Consider the following 15,878-nt stretch of genomic DNA (forward strand, 5'->3'; position numbering starts at 1 on the left):
GCCTGGTAGGAAATCAATGTTCCTCTCCCAGTGGCGCTGGGAGCTGTCTCCTTCACAATAGAGGGACTGTCCTGTTTCCTGCACCCTGGGGAGAGTGTGTGTGTAAAAGTGTGCATGTGATTGCAGAGAGAGAGTGAAACAGAAAGAGAGTAGAAGAGGGAGAGGAAATATATTGTGTGTGTGTGTGTGTGTGTGTGTGTGTGTGTGTGCGCGTGTGCGTTTGCATGTGCGTGTGTGTGTGTGTGTGTGCATGCGTGTGCGTGCGTGTAAAAAGAGTATAGAACAGCAAGAGTACATTTTCTGATCCTTAGCTCTGCATCATCAGCTAACAAGAGGCAGAAAGACAGAAAAGTGAGGGACATGTTTGTGTATGTGTCTGTTTTTGTGATCTAATGCTATTCATCCTATAAACACTGAGAACAGCATTAATATCCATATGTTATAATGCAGAATATACGTCTATGTCAGATGCATTTATGTATATTATTGCTTTTATTGTGAGCTGACATAGTTTATGGTTGGCAGTATAATAAATAATGTGATTTGTGTTGTTTTTATGGGTGTTTCAGAGCTCCTGGGTTCTGCTAAGAAAGTGAACGTCAACTTCCAGGATACAGATGGGTGAGTTCCCCCCCCCCACCCACACACACACACACACACACACACACCTCCAAGCACATACACATCACTGAAAAAGAAATCACTGTATTCCATATCCGGGTTATACAGATTATATCCTTCACCGGTTTCCATTGTTGGATCAGAGTGTTAAAGTGAGGTCATCCTTCTCTGAAGCTTGTTGTGTATCTCACCCTCACTTTCTCCTGTGTACCCTCATCCTCTCTCTCACCCCTTATTCACCTCTTCCTGTTTTACTCAGTAATCCCTTCCATAACTACTATTCCCCCCTACCCCCATCTTCTCTTCTCCCATCACAGTCTGCCGACATAAAACCGTATTATAGTGGTCATTCTACTATCCCTTTGTCTTTATAGTATTACTTTAGAAGCCAAAGGATTAGTCCAGCTATCAACAGCTTGATTTGTGTGTATTAATGGATGATAATGATGTTCTGATTTCAGCTATGATACTAATACCTCCGGTCTTGTGTCCCTCATTCTGTCACGAAAAAGCTTGTGTTTGTATGTGAGCCCGCATTTGTGTGTTCACCATCAAAATTAGAACTTGAATGCTTTTCTATCAAGAAGCAAAAATAATCATCCAGATTGGAATGTTCTTGGTAGATTACTGTATCAGAAAAAGTTGGTTCAATGCAAAGTGACTGCTGCTATCAAAGTAGCTCGATTCTGGCACCATTCAGCTTCCTTTCTGAATGTGAAGTTTAAGGGAGTTTAAGTGGACATAGAGGATTACATAAGTGGACACGGTACAAAGCACATCTGAGTGAGCTTAGCTGGGTTCTTGTAGCTTCTCTTTGGTTTGGTGTTAGATTTGGATTGTTCATGACATGGCTGATTGTTCCTCATCTGAAGCTTACCAACACCTGGTGAGGACATCTGCCGGTACTGAGTGTTCACTTGCAGGAGTCTTAGTCTCTCAAGTGCCCTTCTACGTTGTATAGTTCCATCGTTGGCCTGTCTACTTGGCAGACAAAAACACACCAGCTGGGCGGCAGCATTTGCAGCCGATGTTGGCTTGTCCCTGAACACACACCTTAAGCTAAGGACATAGTATTCTTAAATATTGCTCAAGAATGATAATTGAATACTATGACCTTTTGGTTCAGTACACTTCAGAGATAGCTCCTTCAGCCTCACATAGAGCTCCTTTTGGCTTTCACAAGGTTCAACACCTCTGCCTTTATGTCTTGTGTCTCCTTTCATCTTGCTTCTTCCTTCAGTTGAGTCTCACGGATCTCCTGTTCTCCCATGTAGGCCTGTAGAAAACCTGCCTCTCTGTGATTTTTGATTCTGAAATTGCTCCATCTTCCATCTTTTCCATCCCAGCAGGTCCCACAGAACATTCAGTTCACTGTCAGTTTTAACTGTGGGAATTTCTACTGGTAACATTGAATATACTATAAATGATGTATAAATACAGGAGATTAAAAAAATACTTATCATACTAGTAATCTTAACATAATCTTCTATTTTTTGCTCATTTTCCTCCTCGATTCATGGTTCAAAGAGGGAAAAGAGGAAATGGAGGTGGTATATGAGACTGTACTAGCTGATCCCATTAATGTCTTGTGTCATTTGTATAATGTTAGTAAAAATTGACAAAAACAAATTGAATGAGATCAAAGTTGTTGAGCAGTTGCCAACATTTCAAACTATAAACACACATTCATATACATTTAGTGCAAATACAGTGTGTATCTACTGTATGTACACACAGCCTCAACCACACAGTAATAAATAAGAAGGCAGCTTTATAATGGGCACAATGACAGACACTGATAAGCAAACAACGGGGACCATAGTGATGAATGAGCCAGGAGCTGACCAGATTAAACACACGCACACACACACATACACGCGCGCACACACACACACACACACACACACACACACACACACACACACACACATACACTAAGAGTCAGAAAGTCAAAGCCACAACATACACGTACACAGCAGCATATCAACCTTCCCCCTTCCCCCACACACACATAAAACGTTTGTTTGTGAGGATGGTGTTGTCGAGTGGGTGCCATGAGAGGTAGAGAAGCGAAGTGAGATCTGATGGAATCTGTCAGATAAGAGATCAGTTTGTTATGTAAAACCCCTCAGTGCTCAGTGTTTAAACAACATTGTTAGTTACCTATATTTGAGGAAATGAAAGCCAGGATGACGATGGGAAGACCTGGGAGGCTCATTACTGAAAGTAGGACAAACGGTGTGTGTGTGTGTGTGTGTGTGTGTGTGTGTGTGTGTGTGTGTGTGAGAGAGAGAGAGAGAGAGAGAGAGAGGTGAAGAAGACAAGTGTGTGTTTGAGGTGGAAGCCATTGTGTGCTAGTGTGTGTTTGGTAAAAGCTAAGATAAAAGGTGTGATGAGGGTGATGGATTCCTCAGCACATCAGACAGCGAAGAACAGTGAAAAGGAAATCAAGAGAAGAGGAAATTAATTAGTATGGAAGAAATAGGATGAGAGGTGTGCAAAGACAAACAGGATGGAGATGTCAAAAGAGGGAAATATAGAAAGGGAGGAGGAGAGAGCCAAAGAGGGAAGAGAGAGAGAGGGGGATGGATGGATGGAGAAGTAATGACAGAAGCTGACTTGTGGTGGAGAAGAAGAGAAGGAGCGCATAAATAAAAGATATTACTACTTGGCAAAGACAAGGGCTTCCCTCCCCCGCACACATACACTTCACTGACACACACACACACACACACACACACACATGCCCACACTCACACACAGCCTAGTGCAGCATTGTGTAATGCTATCCCTGTTTAACCCTAGAGAGGGAAGCAGGGAGGAGCCGCAGAAGGGGGTTACAGCATACTGGCAGTGGGATGGTTCTCAGCCTGTGTGGAGGATCAACCTGCAACTGCTGGCTACAAACATCTTCTCTGTATGTTTCAGCAGGGATGTTAATGATTAATCGATTATCAGTTAATCACTGTTATGAATTTAATTGGTGAAAAGCACCTTATTCAATAATGTGGGTTGTGTATTATATCACACATCAGATACGTATATGCTGCATAAAAATAATTTTTGAGGCTAACATGTGAGGTTACAGGTCTACTTTGCTGTTCAGACAGCTGCAGTTCTTCTTCACATCATGTGAAGCAACATGGCAAAAATTTCAAATGTCAAATTTAGCTTCTGCTGCCAGAGTTTGGTTGGTGAATGGGCCAAATGATGACCAACACAAGGAAAATATTCCATTTCTATTTTTATTCCATGTTTTTTAGTTGTCATGGTTGTTCTAACTAGAATCAATTCAGTCTCTCCCACCCCCAAACATTGCTGACATAGCACAGCAGAGGAAGAATTTAGTCCCTTATTTGGACCAAAGAAAATAAACGTAAAATGCCCTTTTACACATACTTGACTTATCACATTGTTGTTTCCAAAAATACATTATCATTATAAGATTCATCAACAATATTTGGAACAGAAACATGTACTTGTATTTTATCAGCATATATGCTGTGTCCAAAGTTACCTTGTTATTGTTATTCTTAGTAAGAGCAGTGGTTGTAGAAGAAGAAATCACAGTGAAACTCTGGCAATCTTAGTGGGAGTATAGAGAAAACAGGTGACAAATATGAAGGAATGAAGGGAGAAAACTCAAGGAAATGGGAAAAGGCACCAAGTGGGTGGAGGATAAGACAGGTGAGGAGAGAAAGGATGAGCTAGGAAAGTTAGAGCGAGGAGGGGTGATCTGCAATGATCTGAAAACACAGCTCACACACACTTGCAAAGCAAGTGTTATAACCATGAGCAGCACATCCTGATATACCTTCCACTTTGTCACATAGCAGCTCTCACATAGAGAGTTGAGCAAGGTCACACTCACATGTTACTTGCCAAATGGTATAGCTGATTATCTCCATGGTTACAGAACATTCAGTTAGGAATCAGGAAACTCTACTGTTAATATTGAACATACTATACATTCAGTTTCAGAAACTATCTACATAGGTTGACATAGAGGAAGTGTCTGGAAGAAAAAATATGTATAATTATAATAGATTTTAAGGCCACACAGAATTAAGTCTCTCATCATTCATATTATCGACATACAGTGAAAACATGTCTACTGGAGTAAGTCTGGAGTCTACTCAACCTACTTGTATTCCACCCCAGGGTCTACGTATAAAGTTTAACAACAACAATAATAATAATAATACAACCTTCCTTCTTTCTCTCTATCTCTCTCTCTCTCCTTTTCCCCCTCTTTCTGTATAAAAAATTATCTCCAAAATATCCTATAATTCTCTGCGCAATGTCATCTAAAATGTGTGCTTCAAAAAAAACAAATAGCAAAAAAAAAGAAATACAATCCTGCACCCTTTAACAAAACCAAAATGTAGTGTTTCATACTCACATTTTAAACCTTAATAACCTTACAAGGCTGCTTTTGTGTTCAGGTGTAAAGCAATTTCTCTGTGTCTGTTTTTCTTGTTCACTACCGACCTGTTTGTCTCTCTTTTTCCATGTATATCACCAGCTGAACACCTGATGTATCTGCATCTCTCCCTCTCTATATTGTGATTTGCACAGTCACTTACCTGCTCCCTGGGTTTGATTGCCTGCTTCTGCACTGGTACACCGATCAGCTTTCACCCTGACAGTCAAGTGACATTAGCCCAGGATGGATTACATAATACATGTCAGACACACCCACACAGGATACCATGGGAGCTCCTATAGAGGAAGTTGGACGGGGATGTTTCACGAAGTGCTCACTTTGAGCAGATGGAGCTCAGATAATATAATCCACGTCTGCACCAGCAGGATGATAGAACACACTTGAGGCCAGATTTACTAAGCATGATGCAAGTTACCGTCCATGATGCAAATTTCTGTTCAATTCTCAATTCCATTTATTTACGGCTGATTTTGTAAATGAGCACACCAGCAAAAACTTCATTTGAATGCGCTGCTGCTCTTAAAGACGCTTCTTGTGTTCCTTTTCTCTCATTTTACCAGTGCAAACCTTTGGTGTGTCACATTAATAAATATGGACAAATGCTATTTGTCTCATTACAATCTGTTAAAACACAACAAATCCCTGAGTAAATGTGGTTGGTGGTGTGTTTTCTGTGCCACACAAACTAATTTGGTTCCATCAAGCAGCAGACAAAAAAACGTTTTTTTAATTCATGAGAGCACTACATGGAGTTTAGCTAGATATATACAGCAGTATTATATAGTGCTGTCATTGTCTCCTTTTCTCAGCATCTTTGTCTCTCCCTCCCTCTCTCTATATTGAGTGGGAACTTGTGATACAAATGCTTGTTGTCGTTTTAGTTTTGGTTCTGTATTCAGTATCGGTTTTGCCTACTAAATCAAGAACTAAACTTAATTAATTAGTTTAAGGTCCCATTTGAACACTGTGTCTAATGTGAATTTTGATTGTTGATTACCTAATGCTTTTATGAACAGCGTCTAATCTAAGCTCCCTCTTCATTTCATCTAACTGAAACTTTACTTTAGGATTACTTGAGATTGCACAAACTGAGGTTGGACATGATTCAAGGAACATCCCATTAAGTTTTTATTGTCATTTTAGATCTAAATTTTCTGGCCTGTGAATGTCAGCCAACCTTAAACTGGGGTATATTCCCAAATAACACTGATACAATTAGTGCCCCATTGAACATTTGTTAGTATTTGAACAGTGCAAAAAGTGTGTACGTGTTGTCTCGTAGAGGTATGCATGAATTGTTCTTCTTCTTCTTTTTGATATCGGCTTGTGGACTTCTTCTCTTTCTTGCTACCGTTTTCAGCACATTACTGCCACCAACTGTTATGTATTTCATTCTCTGCATTGTGCTGGTATGTGCATCACCGTAGATGAGATACAAACTAGACCTGCTTATCTTAACCATCCATCTATAATGAGACTAATGGTCAAAGCTGTTTTATCAATTATCTTTAGCTTCATGATTTACCATGTCAAGGTTGCAGAGAGAGGAAGTAGAGGAGTAGAGAGAAGCGAAGGCAGTGGAAGAGTAAAAGAGTGAGTGGTAGAGGGAGGGAGATACAGTATGCTATGTGTCATTGTTGATATGAGCCAGATAGACGGTGGGTTTGTGTGTGTTTGTGTGTTACTCTTCATCATGCTTATCTATCAAAGCTGACATATGAATCTCATCTGCTCAACATGCACTGTTCGCTAACACACACAGACACACTCATGTATGCACACATACACATACACACACAGTACACACTGCTTGCTATGGTACAGCCCTTCATAGATATTTTTAGCTCTTACTATCCCATCTCTCCCCGCCGCTGTATGTTTCTGCTCTGCAGTAGATGCACATACACATTAGATGTTTAGTTTTAATCCTCTGCTATTAGATCCATTTGTCATGCCAAGCTGCCTCTGCCATTGTCACTGACCTGTGTTTCTGTGTGTATATGTGTGTGTGTAAATGTGTGGTGTAGTGGTGACTTGGGTTTTCCGTCTAAATACCACACAACTTGCAAAGCTTGAAGCATTCATCATTTAAAATGACATTGGTGTTAAAAAGATGAATGGGATAAGAACACAAGTGTAACAATGATGTGTTTGTGTGCTTGTGCATATGTGTGTGTTTGTGTGTGCATGTAGGTTTTCTGCACTGCACCATGCGGCCCTCAATGGAAACCTGGAGCTTATCTCTCTTCTGCTGGATTCACAGGCTGCTGTTGACATCAGAGACCAGAAGGGTGACTGAAGACACACACACACACACACACACACGTTGCATGTCAAATAGACCCATATATGCATAGTGACTGTTGATGAACGCACAAGTCAGTAGATCTCAGTTAAGTCAATTCAACTTTATTTCTTTAGCCCAATATCACATACAATGTCTGAAAAGGGTTTACAGGCCGACAACATCAGGAAATTCCCTCCCCCTCCCAAGCTCTCTGGGAAAACCAGGAAAAATCTTAATGTATAAGGAAAATGAAGCAGTAGCTGATTGATATGTGTTTGTATATCCATCTACTTGCTTCATGTGTGTATGTATGTATGTGCATGTGTGTCTTTTAGGAATGCGGCCATTGCATTATGCAGCCTGGCAGGGGAAGGCGGAGCCTATGAAGATGCTGCTCAAGTCGGGTTCATCTGTCAATGGCCAATCAGATGAAGGACAGATTCCACTCCACTTATCAGCACAGCACGGACATTATGATGTGGTCAGTGGCATTAACTGTTAAAGTCATTGCACAGGTTAAGATCGCCTACCTAATAACACCACAGCCATACACAAAACCGAGGGGTGTGTTTAAATGCCGGGTGACATATCTGCCTACTATACAAACTTCTAACAGGAAGCCGTTTTGAGGTCCCCCCCCTGATAAAGCTCTGTTCTGATACGCCAGCCATGACTTGGCGGATGCTGGTCAAACAAAAGTCCCTACCCTCATACCTACGACAGATGTTTAACCTGCAGTATTATGTGTTGACATCAACAGGTCACAGCTGTAAGGGCCCTAAAGTTTTACTTACTGGTTTGCCTTCTATCATCCTCACATTTTGACTGTGTTCAACACACTTCCCACTACATAACTTGAATAAAAGAAAAAATACAAGAAGTCCTCTTTAATACTGATATGAAATGTGATACAGTTAGTTTAACATTTTGTGAAAGACGCACAGTGAACCTAGAACCAACTCGCTATATTACCATAAAGAGGAATGATCCTGAGTCAAGGGGAAGACAGATGAGAGATGAAAGATAAAGCTGGCAGAAAACTCTCTCTTAAAGCCTTTCCTAGGTGAAAATGATGAATGCTGCAGTGCTACTGCAGACTTGCCAGTGAAACAGAAATGGAATATGCAGTCTCACTACAACGTATTTCTTCAGCTACCACAGCCTAGAGGAGAGTGATAGTAAGCACTCCCAGGCTACACAACTGAAAAATACTTCTAGTTTTCTGGTTTAATTACATTAAATAGCCCTGATTTATCCAGGGTGATAAACAAACAAACAAATCATTTCACAGCGAGCAGAGCAAAAGGACAGCAAACGTTTCACAAAGACTCTAAAAGCAACAGTGGAGAGGCTGTGGGGCTTTTGGTTTTTAAGACAAGGCATGAATAGATCTGGTGTGTACATATATGTTTTAATAAACATGTCATTGTGTCGTAACTATATTGGGCTTATATTCTGTGTGAGAGAACACATAATGATCATATATTCCATTTGTCTTTGTCCTCATATTCTATATTCTGTTTGCAGTCTGAGATGCTGTTGCAGCATCAGTCCAACCCGTGCATCGTGGACAATGCTGGGAAAACTCCTCTGGACCTGGCCTGTGAGTTTGGAAGAGTTGGGGTAAGAAGCTGTGCTCAGAATTTATTTTAGAGAAAATTAGAAAATGAGAGAAGATGGAAAGTTTATTGGTTGTGTGGCATGTGTTGTGTGTGTGTGTGTGTAGGTAGTCCAGTTGTTGCTGTCCAGCAACATGTGTGCTGCTCTGCTGGAACCCAAAAAAGGAGACACCACCGATCCCAACGGGACATCTCCTCTCCACCTGGCTGCCAAAAACGGACATATAGACATCATCAGGTACACACACATATACACACTCAGATCCTCAGTAAGACTCCCATACATAGTTGGAACCTATCCCTATCACACAAACACCCACACAGAGACACATAAGTACAGAGTAAATACGAAAGTAACAGAGAAGGAGGAGGTGAAGTATGCCCCTATATGCAGCGGATTTATGTTTAAATAACATGTTTATAGCCACTTTAGCATAGCTAAATGTGGCAGAACTGCCACATTTATGATCAGTGATTAAATGAGTGGCTGAAACTACTTTGAAGTGTTGCGTTTTCTGACCAGCCAATCATAAACCAGCATTTTCTGTTGTAATACTATATCACAACATGCACACAAACAATGTCTCTCTTACACACACCCACACACCATTTCTAATTAATTTCGTGGTTTATGAGGTCCGTCTGAGCTTGCTGTTGAGATAAAAATATAACAAAACAAAGAAACAATGTGTTTGAATACACCACATAATGTTATGCTAATGTTTTGTCATGCAGTGAAAAGGTTAAGCATTTGTCACATAATGTAGTCTCAAGAAAGAAAGAGAACAATTGTGCTTCTTGGCAAACCCAGTGATTATCACAGGATCTGGACTATGTATGTACAAACCAAGGTATAATGTAATAATACTCTGATCTGTAGAATACGCTGCACATTTATACCTTAAAATGTATAAAGATTTATAATGATGGACCCTCTGTTCAGATAAACATATCTTAGAGCTGTTGTGAGTAGAAAGCATGGAGATATGCTTCGCTCTCAGTGCTTTAGTCAAGGGTTTATAATGCAATTCAATTCAATTCAATTGTTAGGGATTCACTGCATCTTTGTGAATGTTTTGCAAAATAGCATTATGGCAAAGTGACTTCCTCTGTAGGTTGGATGTCAGCATTCAGAGAGCCTCCGGATGAATGATCACAGCAGAATGCTGAGCAATGGCATCAAACCACACACATCTATCCTCTCAACACTCTGAAATGAGAGAGGTGGAGGAAGAGCAAAAAGAAAGGAAGAGAGAATACATAACAGTCATAGTTGATAGAGCAAATCTGATATCAGATATGGTGATGATACAATGCTTGGTAAACCTTGTCCCTATTGTTTTAGTCAACCTAAACATTCTTTCTGGCATTTACTGACATCATTTGATCATTTCCACTGTCTGCACTCAACAAAGGCACTGCACTCGCCTTCCAGTGCACAACCTGTGTCTCACATTCCTTTATCTCCTCTCTCCTGCACCGTCAGATTGTTGATCCAGGCTGGTATCGACATCAACAGACAGACCAAAGCAGGCACTGCCCTGCATGAAGCGGCCCTCTGTGGCAAGACCGAGGCAGTGAGACTCCTGCTGGACGTAAGTGAAACTTCTCTGCCATCCATATCTGGGGTTGGATCCATGTAAAGGACCAATCCAGTTTTAAGTTAGTTACCATCATTGAATATATCAATATTTCAATGCCAAACAGAATGCTGAAGCTGAATTGCCATCTGAACAGAAAGGATTTTATTTTAAAGCCTTCAAACAATATCCAGCAGATTTCCTGACTTTGCCCTTTAGGCCTGACTTCTATAATGAGCCAAATATAGGGGCTGTTTACCTTTTAATAAAAAAGTCTGGGATAAATCCCTTTTTAAGCCATCACAGGAGAGCTGAACTAGGTCAGGGATATATCTTTTCTCCAGAGTTCCCATGAGATCAAATGTGGTTAAATCCACGTAAGAAGTTATGACTTATTAGAAAGAACACAGAGGAAGCAAGCAAATAACTTAAATTGTTTAGTGACCTAAGAAATGGGAAATGAGCAATTATTTTCTGTGGAATTCATAATGGTAAATTACTACATCCCTTATAAGCATGGAGGGGAACATCAGTCTTGCTTTTTAAGTAACTGAATACAGTGGATACAATTTATAAAATCTATAAAAAACTTTTCAGTCAAAGCAAACAAATTTCAATTGACATTCAAATGTTAACAAAACGGATTCCTTTTTCTTTTCGACAGAGCGGCATCAACGCCACAGTGAGGAACACGTTCAGTCAGACAGCTTTGGACATTGTTTACCAGTTCACTGCAACACAGGCCAGCAGAGAGATCAAACAGCTACTCAGAGGTAAGCATGGATGGATGTAAAGGGAAACCGATGGTAGGTGATGATGTAATGATGTTTTGTAATTCCTAGGTGACGCATTGGAAGTATTTTATTGCATAAGACAAGATAATGTGAATTTCCATCTAAAATCACTTCTTACCCCCTTTCTCTCTCTCTCTCTCTCACACACACACACACACACACATCCATATACAGACGCCTCGGCAGCCCTTCAGGTCCGGGCTTTGAAGGATTACTGCAACAACTATGATCTGACCAGCCTCAACATTAAAGCAGGAGACGTTATTACGGTAAAAAAAACAGACACACACAAACACACGCAGCAGGCAGACACACGTGCAATAACCATTCCCAACATTAAGAACAGCACACATAATCTCATTAGCCCAGACCAGTTTGTGATCTGATGTTCACAGTAGTGATATCTTTGCATAACATTTTGAAACTTTCAGATTTTAGTTGTTCAACTACAAGAACATTAAAAACATTCTTAAAATAAACTAAACATCACATGAGAACACAACATTAGATTAAAATGGGATCAATCTTCTTCAGCCTTTCCCTGTGAGTCCTTGTTTTCGTCCCCAGAGGGAGCTACAGGTCACACTTATTCAGATTAACCTTAAGAACTCATACAGAATTTCATCAAAACAAAAACTACTCTTAAGTAACATCCCCAAGTGTCTGTTTCCATTTTTTATTTTGTTTTTTAATGATGGCTGTCCCTTATAGATTATTACAGGATGCTTTTACCGTCTTTTAAATCCAAAAAATGGAACATCTTCACTCACTGCATTGTTGTTTGCTCGCGAGTCATGAATCCGTATTTCATTCAGGTTTTGGAGCAACACCCTGACGGACGATGGAAAGGTTGCATCCATGACAACCGCACAGGAAATGACCGTGTGGGCTACTTCCCTTCCACAATGGTGGAGGTCATCAGCAAGCGCACAGGTGTGTGTGTGTGTGTGTGTGTGTGTGTGTGTGTGTGTGTGTGTGTGTGTGTGTGTGTGTGTGTGTGTGTGTGCGCGTGCGTGCGTGCGTGTGCGTGAGTTACTGCAGTATTTTAGTTACAAACTTCATCGTGTGTGACCAAACTGATTCTCTAAACAAAGTATGTTGCCACACAAATACACAGCACACAAATTTGTGTACACAGCACACAAATTTGGACTATACACTAGCAAAGAACTACGACAACTATAGAAGAAGAGGAAGATGATGATGACAAAGGCACAAACGCGGAGGAAGCTTATATTAGAGTAAAGAGCAAATCTGGTTACCAATTGAAAACAAATAAGCCAATAATTCTGAATCTTAACATTAGCAACTCCTCCAGTGGAGCTGTTTGGTGGCCATTAGGCAGATGCTGTGAAAGTGAAACTGGAGCCAATGTCTCTCACACAATGGTAAACAGTAGACCCGTGTCTTTGTGTCACCAAGCTGACCTGCAGCAAAGAAATGGAATCGCCCTGTTAGTATCATTCAGGTGTCCTCGGTGCTTACATACAGTCATTGTATGCTATGACCCGTCATCCATATTTGAATGTGACACCCATCTGACTCTCCTGGAGGGTTTGTACCTTGATGACATAAAATATGATAGTGACTGTTGTGGGAATGTTTCTGGTGAGTAACCACATATCTAACTTCCATGCAGTAGTTTTGAGCTGCAGTTACCCTCAAAGTACCTGCCAGCTGTTTCAATCAGCCACTTCCAAAATTTCATATTAGAATTTGTGTAGATAGATTGTATTTGTTACCTATATAGTATAAAGTTTACTCTCAAGTTTTCTCATTAGCTTCCTTATAAACTGACCTGAAAGTGAGCCAGCCCTCCCCCCAAACACACAGCCTAGTCCTTTAACCATCTATACACATCCTTTATCAACATTTTCAGTGTTTAGCCTCTCTACTGAAACTGAGTGCATTCCCGTCCCTGGCATCCTGTCATACCATACAGAGGCGCTGATGGTTTAAACTTTAACTGTTATTGGTGTCTGTCTTTTGGGGTCTACTAGTTTTGTCTGTCTGTCTCTTTGTACGTCTACTTGTTTCAGTCTTCTGTGTTTAACATCATCATCGTTTCTTGATCATTCTCTTGTTTTCTTCACGTGTCTAAATACCACAGGGTCCATTTGTTGTCCATTTATCCCAAATATCCCAAAAGTACAAAACCTATACTTAGTTTTTGGTTCGTCCAACCTGGTTTATCATTAGCGCCATGCTGTCATGAGAAGTACTTTTGACTGTATCAGTCCTTGCATACAGAATTTTCAGCTAATGATACTAGAGTACACCCTCACACACAGATACACACTCTCACACCTACAGGGTACAGCAGCTGTTGCATAGCAGGAGGCTATTCAACAGTTTTTTCATCAGTTTTTAATTATTCTTCTAAGTAGCCTTTCTATTCCTCTGCCTCGCATCTGCATCTTTCAGATCAGTTGTTATCAAATATGTTCATTAAATCTATACTGAAAAGTGGCTTATTGTAAGTGCCTGGAGGTGTAGAAGACTTTTGAAGTGCAATAAAGTACTGTACCTATATATTAAAAATATAAGCATGTGTTATAGCATATATAATAAGTATTTATAGAGCTTTCCTTCATTCCACTTTTGCTTATCTTGTTGCATCAGACATTGAGTGGAAGTGTTTGTAGAAGTGAATGCAGCTTCAAAGCACAGTATTGAATGCAGGCTCAGAGGAACTGTAGGGATCTGGATGCTCCACAGAATATGCCAATGCTTACCAATACTTAATGTTTTGATTTAAACTGCAAAAAGTATTTACTGCAATGTACTACTTGTAGTTCTTGTACTTCTGACTTTTGCTAGAGCAACACATTTTAATTGTTGCTGACAGTTAAATTCAGTGTGTGGGGATGATTAGCCCCTGATGCTAATTAGTCGTTGAGAGCATCTCTACTTTTACAATCCATCACTTTCTTTGCCGCCTCTTCACTCATGCAACACCAATATTTGTTTGTTCTCTTCTTTCTTATCATCTGCTCTGTCTCTCACACCCTCCCTCCTCTTTGTTTGATTTGTAACGTCAGCATTAGTTTTTAATTTTCTTTTTTTGCCTTTTCTTACATGTAATTCTCTGTTTTGTTCTTTGTTTGTTATGTGGTGGTGGTCACTGTTGGCTGCTTGTGTGTGTGTGTCGATGTGTCTTCACGGTGGGTGTATCTAGGTTTGGCCAGCACAGTCATTTGCACTCAACAGTTTCAAAAGATACCGCTGGTTCCCCAGGCAACGGTTGCCCCTGCCAACGCGGTAGTCAACGGCAACGACACCACGTTCCATCAGATCCATATCCTGCCTCCACCGCCTCCTCCTCCACCACATTCCCATCAGCCACTGCTTCCACTTTTTACATCCTTTGGCTATAACAGGTCGCCCGTGACAACCCCACAGGGAGACACACCCACTGCCCCAGGTACACACCCCCTTTTTCATTATTATTATTATTATTATTATTATTATTATTATTATTATTATTATTATTATTATTATTATTATTATTACAAAGCTTCAAGGGATGCTTTCTTCTTATCTTCAACACAATTGCTGATTGGACATGTAACATTCCAATTTCTGTTTTATTCGAAGGCCTCCATTGAAGTTTTCTGTTATTGATCATTATTTGTGTGATTTATGTGTCACAACACTGTATACATTTTGTTTTTGTATCGGTGCTGTTGTCATCATCATTAGTTTGTCTGTGCAGTACACTGAGAATTTTGAGACCTGTTGATACTGAGTTAGATGTTAAGAATATGAAAAAGGAAATTATAACTTTGGCTTTAAAATTTCCGACTGACTCTTTAAATCCCCAACCTTATTATTGTCTCTCATTATCTAGTCATATGTAATGGCACTACCTCACCAAAGTCACTCTCCTGCTGCAGCTTCTCTTTGCAGTTTGGCATAACCCAATGCAATAACTGCAATGGAGTATTAGGACCAATGTTGTTTCTATCCGGTTTAATGGCACAAAGCTTTGGAGCCCATTGAGGATGTTACATTTATTAGTGTTAGTGTGGGTTTGAGCAATGGTTTGTATACATAAATAGTGAAGGTGAACAGTGGACAGGATGTGGTGGTCATAAGCCACTAGACCTTTTCCAGAGAGTGTTTTAATAATGGCCCTTGCATTCCATCATCCTGCATAAAAACGTGCTGTCAGTATCTGGATATGTTACATGCATAATGACTTCTAATGATTGGACCTTGCTTTTAAATGTTTCTTCATTATCTATATTCAGCATAGACAGGCTGTTATGCAATTAAAGCCCATCTTTCCTCTTCCCTCCTTCCTCTCAAGGACAATTTCATATTTTTTCTCTGTAGGCTGTCCCTGTCCAGGGGCAGGAACATAATTATGGCAAGACACAACTCAATATTACTTTATTAATGAGAGCAAGCATAGCAATGGTGATGAGGTGGGAGTATGTTTCATCTGGGTAGATTCTATATCATGAATGTGTGTCAGCTGTACACATTGCGTTTACTCATCTTATCGGGCAGATATGATAACATTAC

The 15,878-nt window shown here is 40.2% G+C and overlaps 1 protein-coding gene across 4 annotated transcripts in view; it reads left to right on the forward strand.

Moving 5' to 3' along the window:
- Positions 1-15,878, forward strand: part of caskin1 (CASK interacting protein 1) — a 68,515-nt gene that overhangs the window by 31,908 nt on the left and 20,729 nt on the right. For all 4 annotated transcript variants that reach the window (XM_076142879.1, XM_076142880.1, XM_076142882.1 and 1 more), the window contains exons 2-11: positions 570-621; positions 7,262-7,359; positions 7,691-7,836; positions 8,883-8,978; positions 9,082-9,212; positions 10,461-10,569; positions 11,219-11,327; positions 11,523-11,617; positions 12,164-12,281; positions 14,527-14,772. In XM_076142879.1, coding sequence (XP_075998994.1) covers positions 570-621; positions 7,262-7,359; positions 7,691-7,836; positions 8,883-8,978; positions 9,082-9,212; positions 10,461-10,569; positions 11,219-11,327; positions 11,523-11,617; positions 12,164-12,281; positions 14,527-14,772 — 1,200 coding nt within the window. The remainder of the gene's footprint in view (positions 1-569; positions 622-7,261; positions 7,360-7,690; positions 7,837-8,882; positions 8,979-9,081; positions 9,213-10,460; positions 10,570-11,218; positions 11,328-11,522; positions 11,618-12,163; positions 12,282-14,526; positions 14,773-15,878) is intronic.

Source organism: Genypterus blacodes, unplaced genomic scaffold (genome assembly GCF_046128005.1).
Source record: "Genypterus blacodes isolate CSIRO-AG114 ecotype Tasmania unplaced genomic scaffold, CSIRO-AGI_Gbla_v1 ptg000022l_1, whole genome shotgun sequence".
In the NCBI taxonomy this organism is placed as follows: Eukaryota; Metazoa; Chordata; class Actinopteri; order Ophidiiformes; family Ophidiidae; genus Genypterus; species Genypterus blacodes.